We start from the raw sequence: 16441 nt of genomic DNA, 5'->3' as shown, positions 1-16441 counted from the left end.
CATTCCCCATGGAATGACAGCACTCGCACCGCTTCACCTCCCCACGATCCATTATTAACACAGTGAAAATAAATCCCAGAGAAAACTCTGCTTCGGTGGCCAGAATCTAATCGAAAAAAGGAGTGAACAGCATTTCTCAAATTGTAACTGTGCTCCAATTTGGAACAAGTTTCTGTGAAGGAATACAAACTCATTGCCAAAATACTCAGGAATATCTCACAGTCTGGAGCATATGGGAATTTCAGAGAGCAGAGAGGATAGAAATCTCAGGGCAGAGAATATATGGCTTTTGGAATGTCGAGGGTAAGGTAATCTCGGGGAGAATAGTCGGAATCTCAGTGGGCCAAAGTTCAGAAATCTTAAATGGGGGAGGACATTGGAATCTCAGCAAGAATGGGTATCGGAATCTCAGGGAAAGGGTATGGGAATATTGGTGACGTTTTGGGAATCTTAGGAGAAGATGGTACGGGTATATTAGTGAGATGGTACAGATATCTTAGGGATAGGGAACACAAATCTTATGAGAGGGAACAGGAATCTCAGGGTGGAGTGGGTTTAGGAATCTCAGGGTGGAGAGGATCTGGGAATCAGGGAGAGAGTAGGGGAATTTCAGAAGGGAGAGGGTTTGGGAATTTTAGGGGGAGTGTACAGGAATCTCAGGCTGACAACCTGAGGTCACCCTGTAAGTATAGGACATTTGGCACAATGGATATTACTTTCAAGCTATGGTTTTGACACTGCAACCAAAAGGGCTTTTCGTTTCTGATCCCCACCTGAAACTGGTCACACACCGGGAGCAAGTCACTCCACCCGAGGCAGGTCACTCCAACCGAGGCAGGTCGCCCCACCCGAGGCAGGTCATTCCACCTGAGGCAGGTCACTCCACCTAAGGCAGCTTACATGGCACCATTTACATTACTGCCGTTTCCTCCCTGCCACCGTAAGGGGTTATTGCTTCTGATCCCCACTGGGAAACCCTGCAAATACACTTTATCCATTACAGAACTTCGGCCTGGAAACACGGTGTGTACTCACGAAGACAGGAGGGGCAGCACTCGCCCTCGGTGAAGGAGGGGCTCGCACATGACACGGGGGGGCAGGTGATCCGGCGGCAGATGATGCTGAAATCCTGCACAGAGTAATTAAGAAGATTATTGAGAAGTAATTAAAAAGAGTAGTTCCCTTCCAGGGAAGGAATTTCCAGGAAATGCCTGCGAACTGCACGGAGATGTTATCCTAACCGGTCACACAATAAGCCTGTCCCTCTCCGGATGGGTTCCAGTCTTGCATTCAGTCCTCACATTGCAGGGAAATGGGGAACGGAATCTCAGAGGAAGAAGGAACCTCAGGTAAATAGGGAATCGGTGGGAGGGGAATCTCAGGGGATGAGGGATCCTCAGGGGAAGAAGGAATTTCAGGGGTGAAGGAGTGTTGGATGAATAGGGAATCTCAAAGGGAAGAGGACACGTTCAGTTCTGCTACTTGGATGATCATATCCTAACTCACACGGTGTCTCATTTTCTTTCTGACTGCCTGTGAATTTAAACATTTTTCCATTAACTAACTCACCCACATCCCTGAAAACCAAACCTACCCTCCCCCATCTTTGCATTCCGTTAATTCGGCTCCCTTAATGGCTAGTCCGCCATTCATGCCAATGCCATCCATTCTGGAGCATACATCTCTCTGCTTCTCCTTAAGATTCTACCTAACATCAATATCTCTGAGTAAGCTCTTGGTGTGTTATCCTGATATGACCTCAGGTAACATTTCTGGAAAAAAAAACCTGCTCCATTTTGTTGGGTTAAAAGCTATATGTAACCAGCTAAAACAGAATATCCTTCAAATACTCAGCAGGTCAGGCAATGATCTTTCATCAGAACTGTAATGGAAAGTTGTTGACCTGAAATCAATCAATCAATCAATCAATCTCTCTCTCTGTCTCTCTTAAACAAAAAATGGTTGATATGTGGAGGTTGCTGCCAGAGGAGGTAGTTGAGACAGAGACTCGTATGAGACATTTAGACAGGCAATTAAATAGGCAATGCACAGGAAGATACAGAGCTAATGCAGGCAAATTGAACTACTATTGCTGAGCAATGTGGACTTGGTGGGCTGTAGAGCCCATTTCTGTGCTGTGCGACTCTATGATGTTACTTCGTTGAATATTTAGCTCCTTCAACACTGAAATCATTACAATCTCTGAAATGAGTCATGGAGAGTTCATTTTGTCGACGTGCACGTCCTTTGTATTGCCAATGAAATCAACTATCTGCACAGCTGCCCTGACTTAGTGTCTGAAGAAGGGTCTCGACCTCAAACATCACCCATTCCTTCTTTGAGAGATGCTGCCTGTCCTAGAGTTACTCCAGCATTTTGTGTCGATATGTAATTACAACTGCGGCAGATCACAGGCCGCTAATGCATACATTCAATGAGGCAAACATCTCCTTAACCTCTTATGACATCTCTCACTCCCTCCACCCAAAAAGTATCCCCGCCCAAAATAAAACTGGCTCCATCCCCAAACTGTAGACTTCCCTTACAAGTTTCCCGTGACTGTGTCAGCTCAAAGGCTCCCTTCAAAGCCATTGACAGAATCCCAGGCTCAGCAGCTAGGATTGTTTTACAGCAATTGTTTGTTTTTTCCTTAAACTTAGTCTGCTGCCAATTATCTGTTTCTCTGAATGAAATTTGATGGCATCAATCTGAGTCACATTAAACATTGAAGAGCTTCCCTAATTATTAACATGTGGAGTTGAATAATTATGAGCAATAGTTAAAGGAATACTTAAAGACAAAAATAATTTGAGTTTGGGACGTTCATTACTTACACCTATTTGCACCCAATTTTATGCGTGGATGTATGCTAATTGGATCGACAATGTGCTCAGGAAATGGAAATTAAGGGTGGGAAAGGATGCAATTTCAAACTAACTTCTGAAATGAATCAAAAGCTTGCTCTGTCGATCTCTAGGGTAGTTGATGTACAATTATCACCCCATGCTAAGAGGATTCATACTCTCCGTCAAGCCGGTGAACCGTGGCTAGGGTAGTTGATGTAAGAAAATAATTTCACTGTGCGTTTGCATTTTGTACATGTGACAATAAAGTACCATTGAACCATTAAACTCTAGCATCTTCCACTCTGCATTATGGTTTAAGGAAGTCATTGTCAATCCCAATGGACTAAATAGAAGAGGACCTCAGAGTGGTGCATTGAAGCTGGAACTGATTGCTGGAAAAACTGGGATCTCTGCTCCTCTCCCTACCATGGGGATCAGGGGTGAGAATCCCACATGGAGGTGCAAAGGTGCCTTATTAGATAATTGAGTCTCCCAGTTTTCTCCGCAAAAGATGCACTAACACTCAGCTCAGAGGTGGATACGAGTGCAATGCAAGTCTACGTGGTATACTTGGGCACTGATTTAGGTCAGGCAGAAGGAGCAAGGGTCATGGGTTATACCTCAGGGTGAGTCCTTACCTCTGGAATCTTGGACAGGAAACAGGAACCTGAAGTTGGAAAATCTGAATGTTATAAGGGTTCTGAATAAGAGTCAGGCCAGTCACTTACCATTTTACTCCCCTTTCCATTCCCACAGCAACCTTTCAGTCCTGGGCCTCCTGCATTGCCAGAGTGAGGCATGCACAAACTGAAGAAACAACACCTCATATTCCACTTGCGTAGCTTACAACCCAATGGTATGTACATTGAATTGTCCAATTTTAGGTAACTAACCAACAACATCTCCCCTCTTCTTTCTCCCCAATCCCACCTCACTTCCCTGTGCCTCACCTGGATGCACACCCATTTCTCCCACTATTTCCCCATCCCCAATTCCACTTCACCTATATCCCTGTCTCTGTACTCACAATTCACGCTCCCCTTAATTCTTCTCTCCTTATCTAATAATCTTTTGACTCCTTTAATTCTCCGGACTTTTTCCAGTCCATCTGCCAAACAACTCCCCTTACCTAGATCCACCTATCACTCGCCTTTGTTTTGTTCAGCCTTACATCTCTTCCACCTTTCTCTCCCAACTAAAATCAGTCTAAGAAGGGTCGCAACCAGGGATGCAGCCTGACCCACTGAGTTACTCCAGCACTTTGTTTTTTAGGCCAAATGCAATTATGGCTTCCTACTCACGCAGAGGTCAAACACCAAACAGGTTAGTTGGGCTGAAGGGCTTATTTTATGCGCTATTCCTTCAGTGCATTTCTATATATAAATGCACAGAGACCAGCCCAATGGGAGAGTTTAAGCTGGGGACGATGCCTGTGTTCTCCATTCACAAGGAAGCAGCACATAGAGAAGGGTGCTTACAGCCTGCCATGTTCTGCCTGAAAGGATAATTCATTAGTAATTATCAGAAGGGAATGGGATAAGTATTTTACAAAGAGACATTTGCAGAAGAGGGGTGGTAGGAGTGGAAGAACTCTTTCAAAGATGTGTGACAGGAGAAAATGGAAGAAGGATCACCCATCTGGTTGGGTTCTATATGGTTCTATAAACCCTGATAGCAGGGTGGGCTTCTACAACTTTTGAAGATTATTTCCATGGTGAAATCTTACAAGGACCTAGGAAATATTCCACGTGGAGCAACGGCAGAGAACAGGTGGTCACTTTGGCTTCTCTACAGAACCCTCCAGAGGTGCGAATGTAGGGTGAGAGGCTTGATCTACAGGGGGTGTAATGAGGTAAACCCTGTCATTCATGACCCTTCTTGATTTTGTAACGTCCGAAAGTGCCTTTACAGTCCAACGGGTGCAATAGTTGGAAACTTGCCGGGTGATCTGTGTGCTGCAAACTCCCATAAACGTTAGTAAGGTACATGACCAGATTATCAGGCAGTTTCAGCGATGTCAGCTGAGAGATAAATACTGGCCTGGCAATTCGGGATCAGAAGAGTTTAATGCATTCAGAGTTCCACCCCAGTAATAATAAAAAACACGTTCAAGTGGTTCCTGCCTCTGCCAGACGCGTGGAAATGCTTTCACTGATTGGAACCATTGAGGAGTAAAGCATTTCACAGATGACGATTACATCTGTAAAAAATCTGATTTTAAAAGCCATTATTCACTCTTTGCTGCGGTTTCTCTCCAGCCTGGGAGCAGGGCTGTGTATGCATTACACCGCCTCTCCACTATGCCTTCCAGCTTCAGGTTCCCAAGTTCCATGGAGTCGAGCTCGCACTCAGACGAAAGCAATTACTGCCTATTCATTGAGCTCATAACTGGGCATGGGGACCAGTGGATTAAAGATCATTGGGCAGGGGGGTGAAGTGGAAGGGTCTGGGAAGCAAGGAGGATGGTTGCAGAATGTCCCACTGAACAAAAAACAGGCCAGCCTGCTCATGATGCTGAACCTGCTCCACAAGAGCCTCGCACTGCTCCTCACCTCCCGTGTTGATCCAGTTTCATCTAAAGTGCATCTGTATTTTACAGTCTAGTTGAAGAATTTCCTCCTGAATTCATAACAAGAAACACAAGCTAAAGAAGGCATTCGATCCCTCAGGTCTGTTCCACCATTAAATAAGATCAATGCTGCTCTTTCACCACACCGGGACTTTTCTGTACAAACCCTGTGTCCTCTAATTCCTAGAATTTCCAAACATCTCTTGTTTCTGTGATGAATATACTCAGCCACTGAGTATATTTTATAACCCTCTTGAGTAAGGAATTCCTGGATGGTTGACCCCTTATTCTGAGAATCTCATCCCTGCTTCTAGACACCCCTGTCTTTGGAAAACTTGGCCTAAAGTATACCCTACCCATCCCAGAAGGATTGTGTACATTTTAATGCCATCGTCTCTCATCCTTATCTGTCTTCTTCGGGAGAAGCGTCACAGTGAACACTGGTGCAGGAATGGGCCAATAGGTCCTTCCAGCTTCCTCTGCCATTCATCAAGTTCATGATTAATCTTCCATGTCACTGCCATTATCCTGCTACATTCCCGTGAGTCTGCTGAAATTTTCCCACTGAATCTCTGGGAGGGAGCTGAATTCAGAGCTCATGTGTTTGATCTGGCCATGGTTTGGTTCAGGTTTAACATGACTTCTCACTCAAAGGAAGAGATCCTTAGATAGAGGATATGGAACTGTGTGGATGACAGCTGAGTGCAGAAAGGAGAGTAGGAAATGACCCAAGTGGCTGTGATCAGGTAAGAGAAGATTCATACAACACAAAAAGCCAGTAGGCCAATAAAAGCTGTTCGACCATTGACTCCTCAACCACTTCTCTCAAAATGAATCCTATTTATTTTCCTTTCATTTCAAACACCTGTGCAATGCCCTTCTACAGTGCCCTCCATAATATTTGAGACAAAGACCATCATTTATTTATTTGCCTCTGTACTCCACATTTTGAAATTTGTAATAGAAAAAATCACATGTAGTTAAAGTGCACATTGTCAGATTTTATTAAAGGCCATTTTATACATTTTGGTTTCACCATATACAAATTACAGCGGTGTTTATACATAGTCCCCCCCCCCCCCCCCCCCCCCCCCCATTTCAGGGCACCATAATATTTAGGACACAGCAATGTCATGTAAATTAAAGTAGTAATGTTTAGTATTTTGTTGCATATCCTTTACATGCAATGACTGCTTGAAGTCTGCGATTCATGGACATCACCAGTTGCTGGGTGTCTTCTCTGGTGATGCTCTGCCAGACCTGTACTGCAGCTATCTTTAGCTTATGCTTGTTTTGGGGGCTAGTCCCCTTCAGTTGTCTCTTCATCATATAAAACAGAGTTGACGTGGAAAAGCTTTTCCCACTGAGAGTAGGGAAGATTCAAACAAGGGGACATGACTTGAGAATTAAGGGACTGAAGTTTAGGGGTAACATGAGGGGGAACTTCTTTACTCAGAGTGGTAGCTGTGTGGAATGAGCTTCCAGTGAAGGTGGTGGAGGCAGGTTCGTTTTTATCATTTAAAAATAAATTGGATAGTTATATGGATGGGAAAGGAATGGAGGGTTATGGTCTGAGCGCAGGTATATGGGACTAGGGGAGATTATGTGTTCGGCACGGACTAGAGGGGTCGAGATGGCCTGTTTCCGTGCTGTAATTGTTATATGGTTTATATGGTTATTATTATATGGTTAAAAGGCATGCTCAATTGGGTTCAGATCGGGTGATTGACTTGGCCACTAAAGAATTGACAATTTTTTAGCTTTGAAAAACTCCTTTGTTGCTTTAGCAGTATGTTTGGGATCATTGTCTTGCTGTAGAATGAATCACCGGCCAATGAGTTTTGAGGCATTTGTTTGAACTTGAGCAGATAGGATGTGTCTATACAATTCAGAATTCATTATGCTACTACCATAGAAACATAGAAAGGAGTGCAGGAGGAGGCCATTCGGCCCTTCGAGCCTGTACAGCCATTCAATATGATCATGGCTGATTATCCAACTCAGTATCCCGTACCTGCCTTCTCTCCATACCCCCTGATCCCTTTAGCCACAAGGGCCACATCTAACTCCCTCTTAAATATAGTCAATGAACTGGCCTCAACTACCTTCTGTGGAAGAGAGTTCCAGAGATTCACCACTCTCTGTGTGACTCTACCATCCGCAGTTGTATCATCAATGAAGATAAGTGAGCCAGTACCTTCAGCAGCCGTGTTTCACAGATGAGGTGGTATGCTTTGGATCTTGGGCAGTTCCTTCTCCATACTTTGCTCTTGCAATCACACTGAAATAAGTTAATCTTCGTCTCATCTGTCCACAAGACCTTTTTTCCAGAACTGTGGTTCCTATTTAAAGTACTTCTTGGCAAACTGTAACTTGGCCATTCTATTTTTGCGGCTAACCAGTGATTTGCATCTTGCAGTGTAGTCTCTGTATTTCTGTTCATGAAGTCTTCTGCGGACAGTGATCATTGACAAATCAACACCTGACTCCTGAAAAGTGTTTCTGATCTGTCAGACAGGTATTTGGGGATTTTTCTTTATTATAGAGAGAATTCTTCTGTCATCAGCTGTGGAGGCATTCCTTGGCCTGCCAGTCCCTTTGCGATTAGTAAGCTCACCAGTGCTTCAAACAGTTGATTTTGGTAAGCCTAAGGTTTTGCTGATGTCCGCCTATCACTCGCCTTTGTTTTGTTCAGCCTTACATCTCTTCCACCTTCCTCTCCCAACTAAAATCAGTCTAATAACAGTTTTATTCTTGTTTCTCAGTCTCATAATGGCTTCTTTGACTTTCATTGGCATAACTTTGCTCCTCATGTTTCCAAAGGTGATGGAAAGACAGGAGGAAAGACTAGGTGCTGAGAGCTCTCTTATACCTGCATTAAGGAGGCATTTAAACACACCTGAACATTTACAAATGCCTGTGAAGCTCTGTCCCAAACATTATGGTGCCCTTAAATGGGGGGGACTATGTATAAACACAACTGTAATTTCTACATGGTGAAACCAAAATGTATAAAAATACCCTTTAACAAAATCTGACAATGTGCACTTGTGATTTTTTCTATTACAAATCTCAAATTGTGGAGTACAGAGGCAAATAAGTAGATGAGAGGTCTTTGTCCCAAACATTATGGAGGGCACTGTATATGAATTATGTGTGTACAATGTTGTGGTGTGGTTTGGTTTCAGAAGCAGGGTGCAATGGGTATGGTTAGAGGTGCCTTGGTCATGGTAAATAGGGCACAGTGGAGCCAGTGGAATGGACATTGATGCACAGTGTGCAAGTTCAAATCCCACCACAGCATGTGGGGAATTCAATTTCAAATTATTAAATTAAAACTGGGAATACAAGAAACATATCTGAGCTAATCATGGTAATGTTGATCATGAAACTATTGTTGTTGTTTATAAACCCTTTTCACTCACCAATACCTCTCTGGGAAAAAAACTTACCATCCTTACCATAACGAGCATATATGTGACTCTAGACCAACCATTAGGGTTGTCTATTAATTATATCATGGTATGGCCAACTACTGTCATGGAAGGTACAGACAACTACTCTCTGTAACATCTGCATTCTGTGAAGAACTAAATATTAAAGTCGTCCCCATGCTGTGCTTGAAGTAATCGCTCAAGGTTGAATTTTTACATCGTAAGTTTGTTGTTGATGCTAACATCCAAAGGATGAACTAAAACATTGAGAGGGAATACACCATGCAATTGAGGTTCTACAGTATAGAGCAGCTATGGTGAACCAGGGATTGTTCTGTGCCTCTCACAATTCCTGTTTCTATTGAGGTCAAAGTTCATAAGTTCATAAGTTATAGTAGCAGAATTAGGCCAATCGGGCCATCAAATCTACTCCACTATTTAATCATGGCTGATCCATCTTTCCTTCTCAACACCATTCTCCTGCCTTCTCCCCATTACCCCTGACACCCATACTGATCAATTTGTCTTTGTTTCAATGACTACATGGTTGTTGTGTTCTGAGAGGAATAAATCGGGTAGATGCACAGAATATCTTGCCCAGAGTAGGATAGGTTCAAGGTGAAGGGGAAAAGATTTAATAGGAATCTGAGGGATGACTTTTTCATACAAAGGGTGGTGGGTGTGTGGAACAAGCTGCCAGAGGAGGTAGTTGAGACAGGAACTATCCCAACGTTTAAGAAACAGTTAGACATGGATAGGACAAGTTTGGGCGGATATGGACTAAATGCAGGCAGGTGGGACTAGTGTAGCTGGGACATGTTGGCCGGTGTGGGCAAGTTGGGCCGAAGGGTCTGTTTCAACACTGTATCACTCTATGACTCTATGATGATCCAAAGTGTGTGGAAAATGAAAGATTCAGATGATGTTGGTTTCCACTCAAATGGAAATGAATCTCAGGTGCAGTGGAGAAAGAACAAGCACGACCACTCTGCAAAGAGGCACCAGGTGACTAAGGGGGGTATTTCATTTCCCACATTTCTAAATAGCAGAGGAGCAGAGGGAAATGGCGAGTGGTTAGACACACCAGTAAAAGTAGCCAACATGGGCTGATAATGTTATAAAACAGCAAGCAAAGCTCTTTTCTTTCTGAAGGAATAGAATTAATAGGCAACAAATTTAATTTGTTTAAATTTAACCTTGGTTGGACTGTACTAAAAGTTTTAACGTACTTCTGGTTGCTATATTATTACAAGGATATTGAGACACTAGAGAAGGTGCAAGAACGATTTACTGGAGTGAAGCCAAAATTGAAATAGTACTTAAATCAAGAAAGAGTGGACAGGCTGTCTTGAGAAGAGGTGTAATTATGAGAAGAGGAGCTGCTCCTTCCCATTCTCTCTGGCTGGCTGGCTGCAAAACCCAAAGATTTCTCATGTTATCTTTAAACACATATAGCGGCATAAAGGAATACAGCATGGAAACAGGCCCTTTGGCCCAACTCGTTCATGCCTGCCAAGATGTCTTTCCAAGATGTCTGAAGAAGGGTCTCGACCCGAAACGTCACCCATTCCTTCTCTCCAGAGATGCTGCCTGTCCCGCTGAGTTACTCCAGCATTTTGTGACTACCTTTGAATTAAACCAGCATCTGAGGTTCTTTCATACACAAGATATCTATCCAAGCTAGGCACAAAATATAGTAGTAACTCAGCGGAAATGTCTATCCAAGCTAATCCACTTTACTTTCTTTTAGCCCTTATCCCTCTCAATCTTTTCTATCCATGAAGCTGTCCAAATGTCTTTTAAACATTGTAATTGAACCTGCCCCTACCATTTCCTCTGGCAACTTGTTCCATTTATCCACCACCATCAGTTTGGAAAAGTTGCCCTCGGGCCCGTGGGCTGAAGGGCTTGTTTCTGTGCTATATCTCTAAACTAAATTAACCTAAAGTTATCATCTGGGCATTGAGCGAGGCACCAGCTGCTCCCACTGCTGTGCATGGATGGTGTTTAAGGCCCAGATTTGAGCCCAGCTCACCTGGCAGGTACACTTGGTGCAGCTGTCCACAGTCCACTCCTCCTTGTTGTCGAAGAGCCGCCCGCTGTGCCAGCATTGGCCCGGACGCACCTTCTTCAACGAATCCTCCAGGATGTCACGAATTATTACGTTTTCTTCTGTCTGCAAAAGATTTTCCATGTGCAACAGGAGTTACTCTTGCATCTGCATTTTGGAACACATGCTGAGATACATCCCCGTGTTTATTTTCTCCTTTCCTGCTTACCTGTTTTCTCCCATATATACAATCTACCCATGTGTACCCTGCGTACACAATGTAAGGTACATTTATGCATTACCCCATGTACACAATGAAATGTTCATACCAGTGGATCTGTGCTTCCTTATGTACTCCATACGGTATATTCCTGTCTGCCTGTGTGCCCCCATGCATATATTCCTCCATACCAGTGTTTCCCTGTGTACACAATATGAGGTATATTCCTGTGTATCTGTGCTTCCCCATGTACGGAGGGTCATTATATTTGATAAAGTGGTGTCCCTATGATATGAAACATATGGTACCTACCACTTTAACCAGTCCATCAGCCAGATTGCTGACAAGAACCCTTAGTCCATGAAGTTCCTTAAACATGTTCCCAATATCAGAGCAGGAATGGTCACAGAAATCCACGACTTTGTTGGTTTTGTGGGCAATTAAATCGTTCTTGATAGCAGGGACGACACCTGAATACTCTTGGCTCTCATGGCTGCTTGTGACTTCAGCTGTGCGGTGGGAATGAAAGAACAGGAGCTGTAATTCAAGTGTTGGGAAGATGGAGAGTGTCGAGATTTCAAAATGGCTGCCGCATCAAGTGCTGCCAACATTCGAACTAGGCAATCGCTTTGACGGAAAACATCCAAAAACTGAATCAGCAGAAATCTATCCACTTAATGTGATGAAACTGTTTCGACAGTCTTGCTGGTGATCCAAACCTCTAACTTTGCATATAAAATTCTCGCATTAGAAGCAGTACAATGAGGGAACGGATTCCAGGATCAACATGTGGCCAAGATAATCATTGCTGAGGACTGGGGAGCGTAATAATGACGGAAAATCGTTGGCAAAAGCTTTTTCAGAAGCACGGCCCAGATGTGAATGCTGCTGTCTTGCCAACCACTGGAAACCCAACACACACCATCCTTTCAACACCTCAGATCACTTATAAAATAATACTGCTGACATAGTGATATTGAATTGCAGCTGAACCCCCTCAGAGAGTTCGAGAAGCTACCACCTATCGCAGAATTTTGCTAAAACAATAAATTTTTTCAGACAATTTCCATTGCTTTCATTCTGTATTTCTGCTAAGTGTGCAACGATGGGCTTCCTAATTTCATCCACGAACAGGTCGGTTCCAGTGCTGTGCCCTTTGAACTGAGGTTGTCCACCAGGGAAAGTGCAGCCCCACAACTCCCTCAATAAATCCTCAATTAAATGACTTGTTAATCTTCAATGCAGTACCGAGCCAGGATTGGGTTGCAAGATCAACCTCATGCTCACACAAGCAAAGCAGTGAAAATGCTAGTGACACTGTACCTGTGGCAAGAAGAACAGCCGTCAAAGTACAAAAGTGGATCCCAAAGGGGATTCTATTCATTTCAACAAGAAAGGTACATGATCATCCCTTTATTGTGTTCAGTTCTCTCCCATAACATTTCTCAGTCCATGTACAAGTCACTGTTTATCCTTTAGTGGCTAGCTTTTATCCCGTTTATTACATTGTCTGGGCCTGTGTACCTTTGTTGGATCATCCACACTTTCCTCTGCCTCGCCTGTTAATAATCACATCAACCTTTTTAGGCATAAAATGCTGGAGTAACTCAGTGATTAAGGCAGCATCTCTGGAGAAAAGGAATAGGTGACGTTTCGGGTCCAGACCCTTCTTCCCGAAGAGTTTTGACCCGAAACATCATCTATTCCATTTCTCAAGAGATGTTACCTTACCCGCTGAGTTGCTCCGGTATAAACCAGCAACTGCAATTCCTTCCTATCCACACCAACTTTTTTGTTCTCTGCTAGTTTCAAGATCACTTCCTTCCATCGGTGATCATCAGCCCTTCATCAGTGAATTCTCTGCTGCCTTCTACTGAACCACAGACCACTCTCCCTGTCGCCATCCAGCCCTCACCTCAACGGCAGGAGGCCCTTTATGGTGGTCCTGGCACATTGAGGTTACTCCCCTGTTCTCTGACCAGAGTTTTCTTATTTTCACAATTCCAGTATTTATCCAATGTCCCATTTGAAGGTAAAGGAAGGAGGTGCAAGTCTCGAGAGAAGATGCAAAAGAGATCCACAAGAGTGGTTGCAGGGATAAGGGCCAGTTTCAGCTGTAGATAGACGAGGCAAGTTTTTTCCCCTTCCGTGGAGACATCCAACACCAGAGGGCATAGGTTGAAGAGTAAAAGGCTTAGATCTGAGGAAAACACAGTGGATACAAACTGGAAAGCACTGTCTGTGTAAAATGTATCTGGATAAGCACTTGAATTGTGGAGGCATATACACTCATGGACTATTTACTAGTAAATGGGACTAGATGGATGGTACTTAATGGTCGGCATGGACACGGTGGCCTAAAGGGCCCATTTCTGTGCTGTATAACACTACGACTCAAAGCTGGAGTTATTCTCCTCAGAAGAATGAATTTGGTGGATATGTACAAAAACATGACTGGTTTCAACTGAGTTGGCAGTTAAAACACCAGGCGCATAGATTTTGGCAAAATATACAAGGATGATCTGAGAAAAAGCATTTTAATGCAGTTAGTTGCAACCCACTGGCAGAAGAAGAAATGGAAACAGTGTCCTCTCAAGGGAACAACCACATGAGAGAGAACAATTAATGGGATTATGGGGGAAGATCAGGTGAAATGGGATTGACGTGATTGATCTACTAGCAGACATCAAGAAATCAACCGAAACGTCACCTGTCCATGTTCTCCAGAGATGGTGCTTGATGTGCTGAGGTACTTCAGCACTGTGTCCTTTTACTGATTATGAGAGCACTGAGTTGACCTTATAAATCAGCTCACACAACATAAATTAGCAATGATACAAAATCTTGAGATTTAAAAAATCAAGTCTGCAATTTATCCCTTCAGATAAAGCATAAAAATAAGTTTAATTTGGCACCTAATTCACTTTTATACTTTCAGTATTAAAAAAGTTACGACCATTGTCATACTCGGAAATTAGCATCTTGTTGCCTATTGCTTTTCCATTGACAACACAAAAGCTGTGATCGAGGACGGTCAAAAGCCCATAACCTTCTTAAAAATCATGAGAACTGAATGAAATGTTCAGTTATTATAGATTGAAACATTCTGAAACAAATATAAAACATCTTACTTGGATGAACTGAAATTAAAGCATATAATTAGTTAATTACTTAATTGTAGTTAATAACAAATTGACCGTTGTGACGGAAATAGTAATAAACACCCAGACTGCCTTGAAAATTCAAAAATGTGATATTCTCAAGATCAGAACTTTAATATTATTGTATTATATGCTGTAAATCCGTAACAGGTAGGTAAATAAATTACAATTTCTAGCAATAGACCAAGTCTTTATGGAAAAGATCAGTTGCTAGCTGGTACATTGGCATATCATAATCAGTAGCATCATCATACTCCTCAGATTGTAACCAATAAGCAACTCTAAACCTTGTTTTTCCTCAACTTTTTAACTTTGGCATTGTAAACTACATGATTTTGATCTTCAAACCACATATGACATACCTTTCTGCCCACTATTTTTCCATAAAGAATGTCCTGTAGATTCCATTTCTTAAGAAAAGGATTTTTTTTTAAATAGCCTAAGTATCCAAATAACAAACGAATCCCATTCACACAAGAATTTACAATATAACATGATTTTTAAATCTCACTGTCATGAATTTATATGCCAGATGGAAGGAATTTAATGTTTAATTCCCATAAATTAATCTAGAAACATCCACTCAATATAATTAAAATTATTGGTACACAAAAATGCTGGAGAAACTCAGCGGGTGCAGCAGCATCTATGGATCAAAGGAAATAGACAATGTTTCGGGCCGAAACCCTTCTTCAGACGTTTCGGCCCGAAACGTTGCCTATTTCCTTTGCTCCATAGATGCTCCTGCACCCGCTGAGTTTCTCCAGCATTTTTGAGTACCTTCCATTTTCCAGCATCTGCAGTTCCTTCTTAAATAATTAAAATTATTTTTTTTTTGCACAATACAGGGGACTAAAACTGATATTTAGTCTAAAAATATTTACCATGGATAGACAATAACACAAAATATAGATGATTTAGATGCTCTTATGACATGATCGTCCAAAAAAAAGAGCATTAAAATCATCTTGAATTTAGGAGATTGAGGGGGGATCTTATAGAAACTTACAAAATTCTTAAGGGGTTGGACAGGCTAGATGCAGGAAGATTGCTCCCGATGTTGGGGAAGTCCAGGACAAGGGGTCACAGCTTAAGGATAAGGGGGAAATCCTTTAAAACCGAGATGAGAAGAACTTTTTTCACACAGAGAGTGGTGAATCTCTGGAACTCCCTGCCACAGAGGGTAGTCGAGGCCAGTTCATTGGCTATATTTAAGAGGGAGTTAGATGTGGCCCTTGTGGCTAAGGGGATCAGAGGGTATGGAGAGAAGGCAGGTACGGGATACTGAGTTGGATGATCAGCCATGATCATATTGAATGGCGGTGCAGGCTCGAAGGGCCGAATGGCCTACTCCTGCACCTAATTTCTATGTTTCTATGTTTCTATGTTTCTATCTTGCGAGTGGGTTTTTCTGGAACGCGATCGATTGGAACGTTGCAATTGCAATTAATTTGAACCCCATATCGACAGGAAAAACACTGCCGGTTTGTATGGGGCCCAAATCACATTTTCGCAAATGAAAATTAGATTAAAGCCATCCCGAGAAACAAGTTAAATGTAAAATACACGACTTACATTATGTTTTGTCCCCTTCATGCGATCCGTCCCGTTGTAGGCATTGAGGGCATTAGAAGTCACTTTTTATTTTATTGAATTATTGAATTGTCTCGCGCTTAAATAAATTAAAAAATCGGGAACGGAAGTCCGATCGATTGTTCTTCAGCTCAGCAGCCAGAGGAAAGATGCCTCCGATAAGCAGGAGAAAACGGCATTTTAATCCCGCCCCCCCCCCCCAAAGGCGCCAAAGTCGAGCACACGGCCAGTGGCAGAACTGCAGCGCCGCTGAAGGTAAGTTTTGTAACATTGCTACATAAAGTTTTATGCATATGTTCTTTATCTCTCGATATCATTGTATTCCCTCTCATAGAAACATAGAAAATAGGTGCGGGAGTAGGCCATTCGGCCCTTCGAGCCTGCACCGCCATTCAATATGATCATGTCTGATCATCCAACTCAGTATCCTGTACCTGCCTTCTCTCCATACCCCCTGATCCCTTTAGCCACAAGGGCCACATCTATCTCCCTCTTAAATATAGCCAATGGACTGGCCTCAACTACCTTCTGTGGCAGAGAGTTCCAGAGATTCACCACTCTCTGTGTG

At 42.8% G+C, this 16441-nt stretch overlaps 1 protein-coding gene across 1 annotated transcript in view; it reads right to left on the bottom strand.

The window, feature by feature from the left end:
* Nucleotides 1-16441, bottom strand: part of thbs2 (thrombospondin 2) — a 64418-nt gene that overhangs the window by 27118 nt on the left and 20859 nt on the right. The window contains exons 5-7 of the mRNA XM_033025932.1: nt 11432-11628; nt 10885-11025; nt 1036-1129 (exon numbers count right to left, since the gene is read on the bottom strand). Coding sequence (XP_032881823.1) covers nt 1036-1129; nt 10885-11025; nt 11432-11628 — 432 coding nt within the window. The remainder of the gene's footprint in view (nt 1-1035; nt 1130-10884; nt 11026-11431; nt 11629-16441) is intronic.

This window comes from Amblyraja radiata, chromosome 8, assembly GCF_010909765.2.
Source record: "Amblyraja radiata isolate CabotCenter1 chromosome 8, sAmbRad1.1.pri, whole genome shotgun sequence".
Classification (NCBI taxonomy): domain Eukaryota; kingdom Metazoa; phylum Chordata; class Chondrichthyes; order Rajiformes; family Rajidae; genus Amblyraja; species Amblyraja radiata.
Note: the sequence above shows the minus strand (reverse complement) of the source record. Positions and strands in the feature narration are given on the sequence as shown.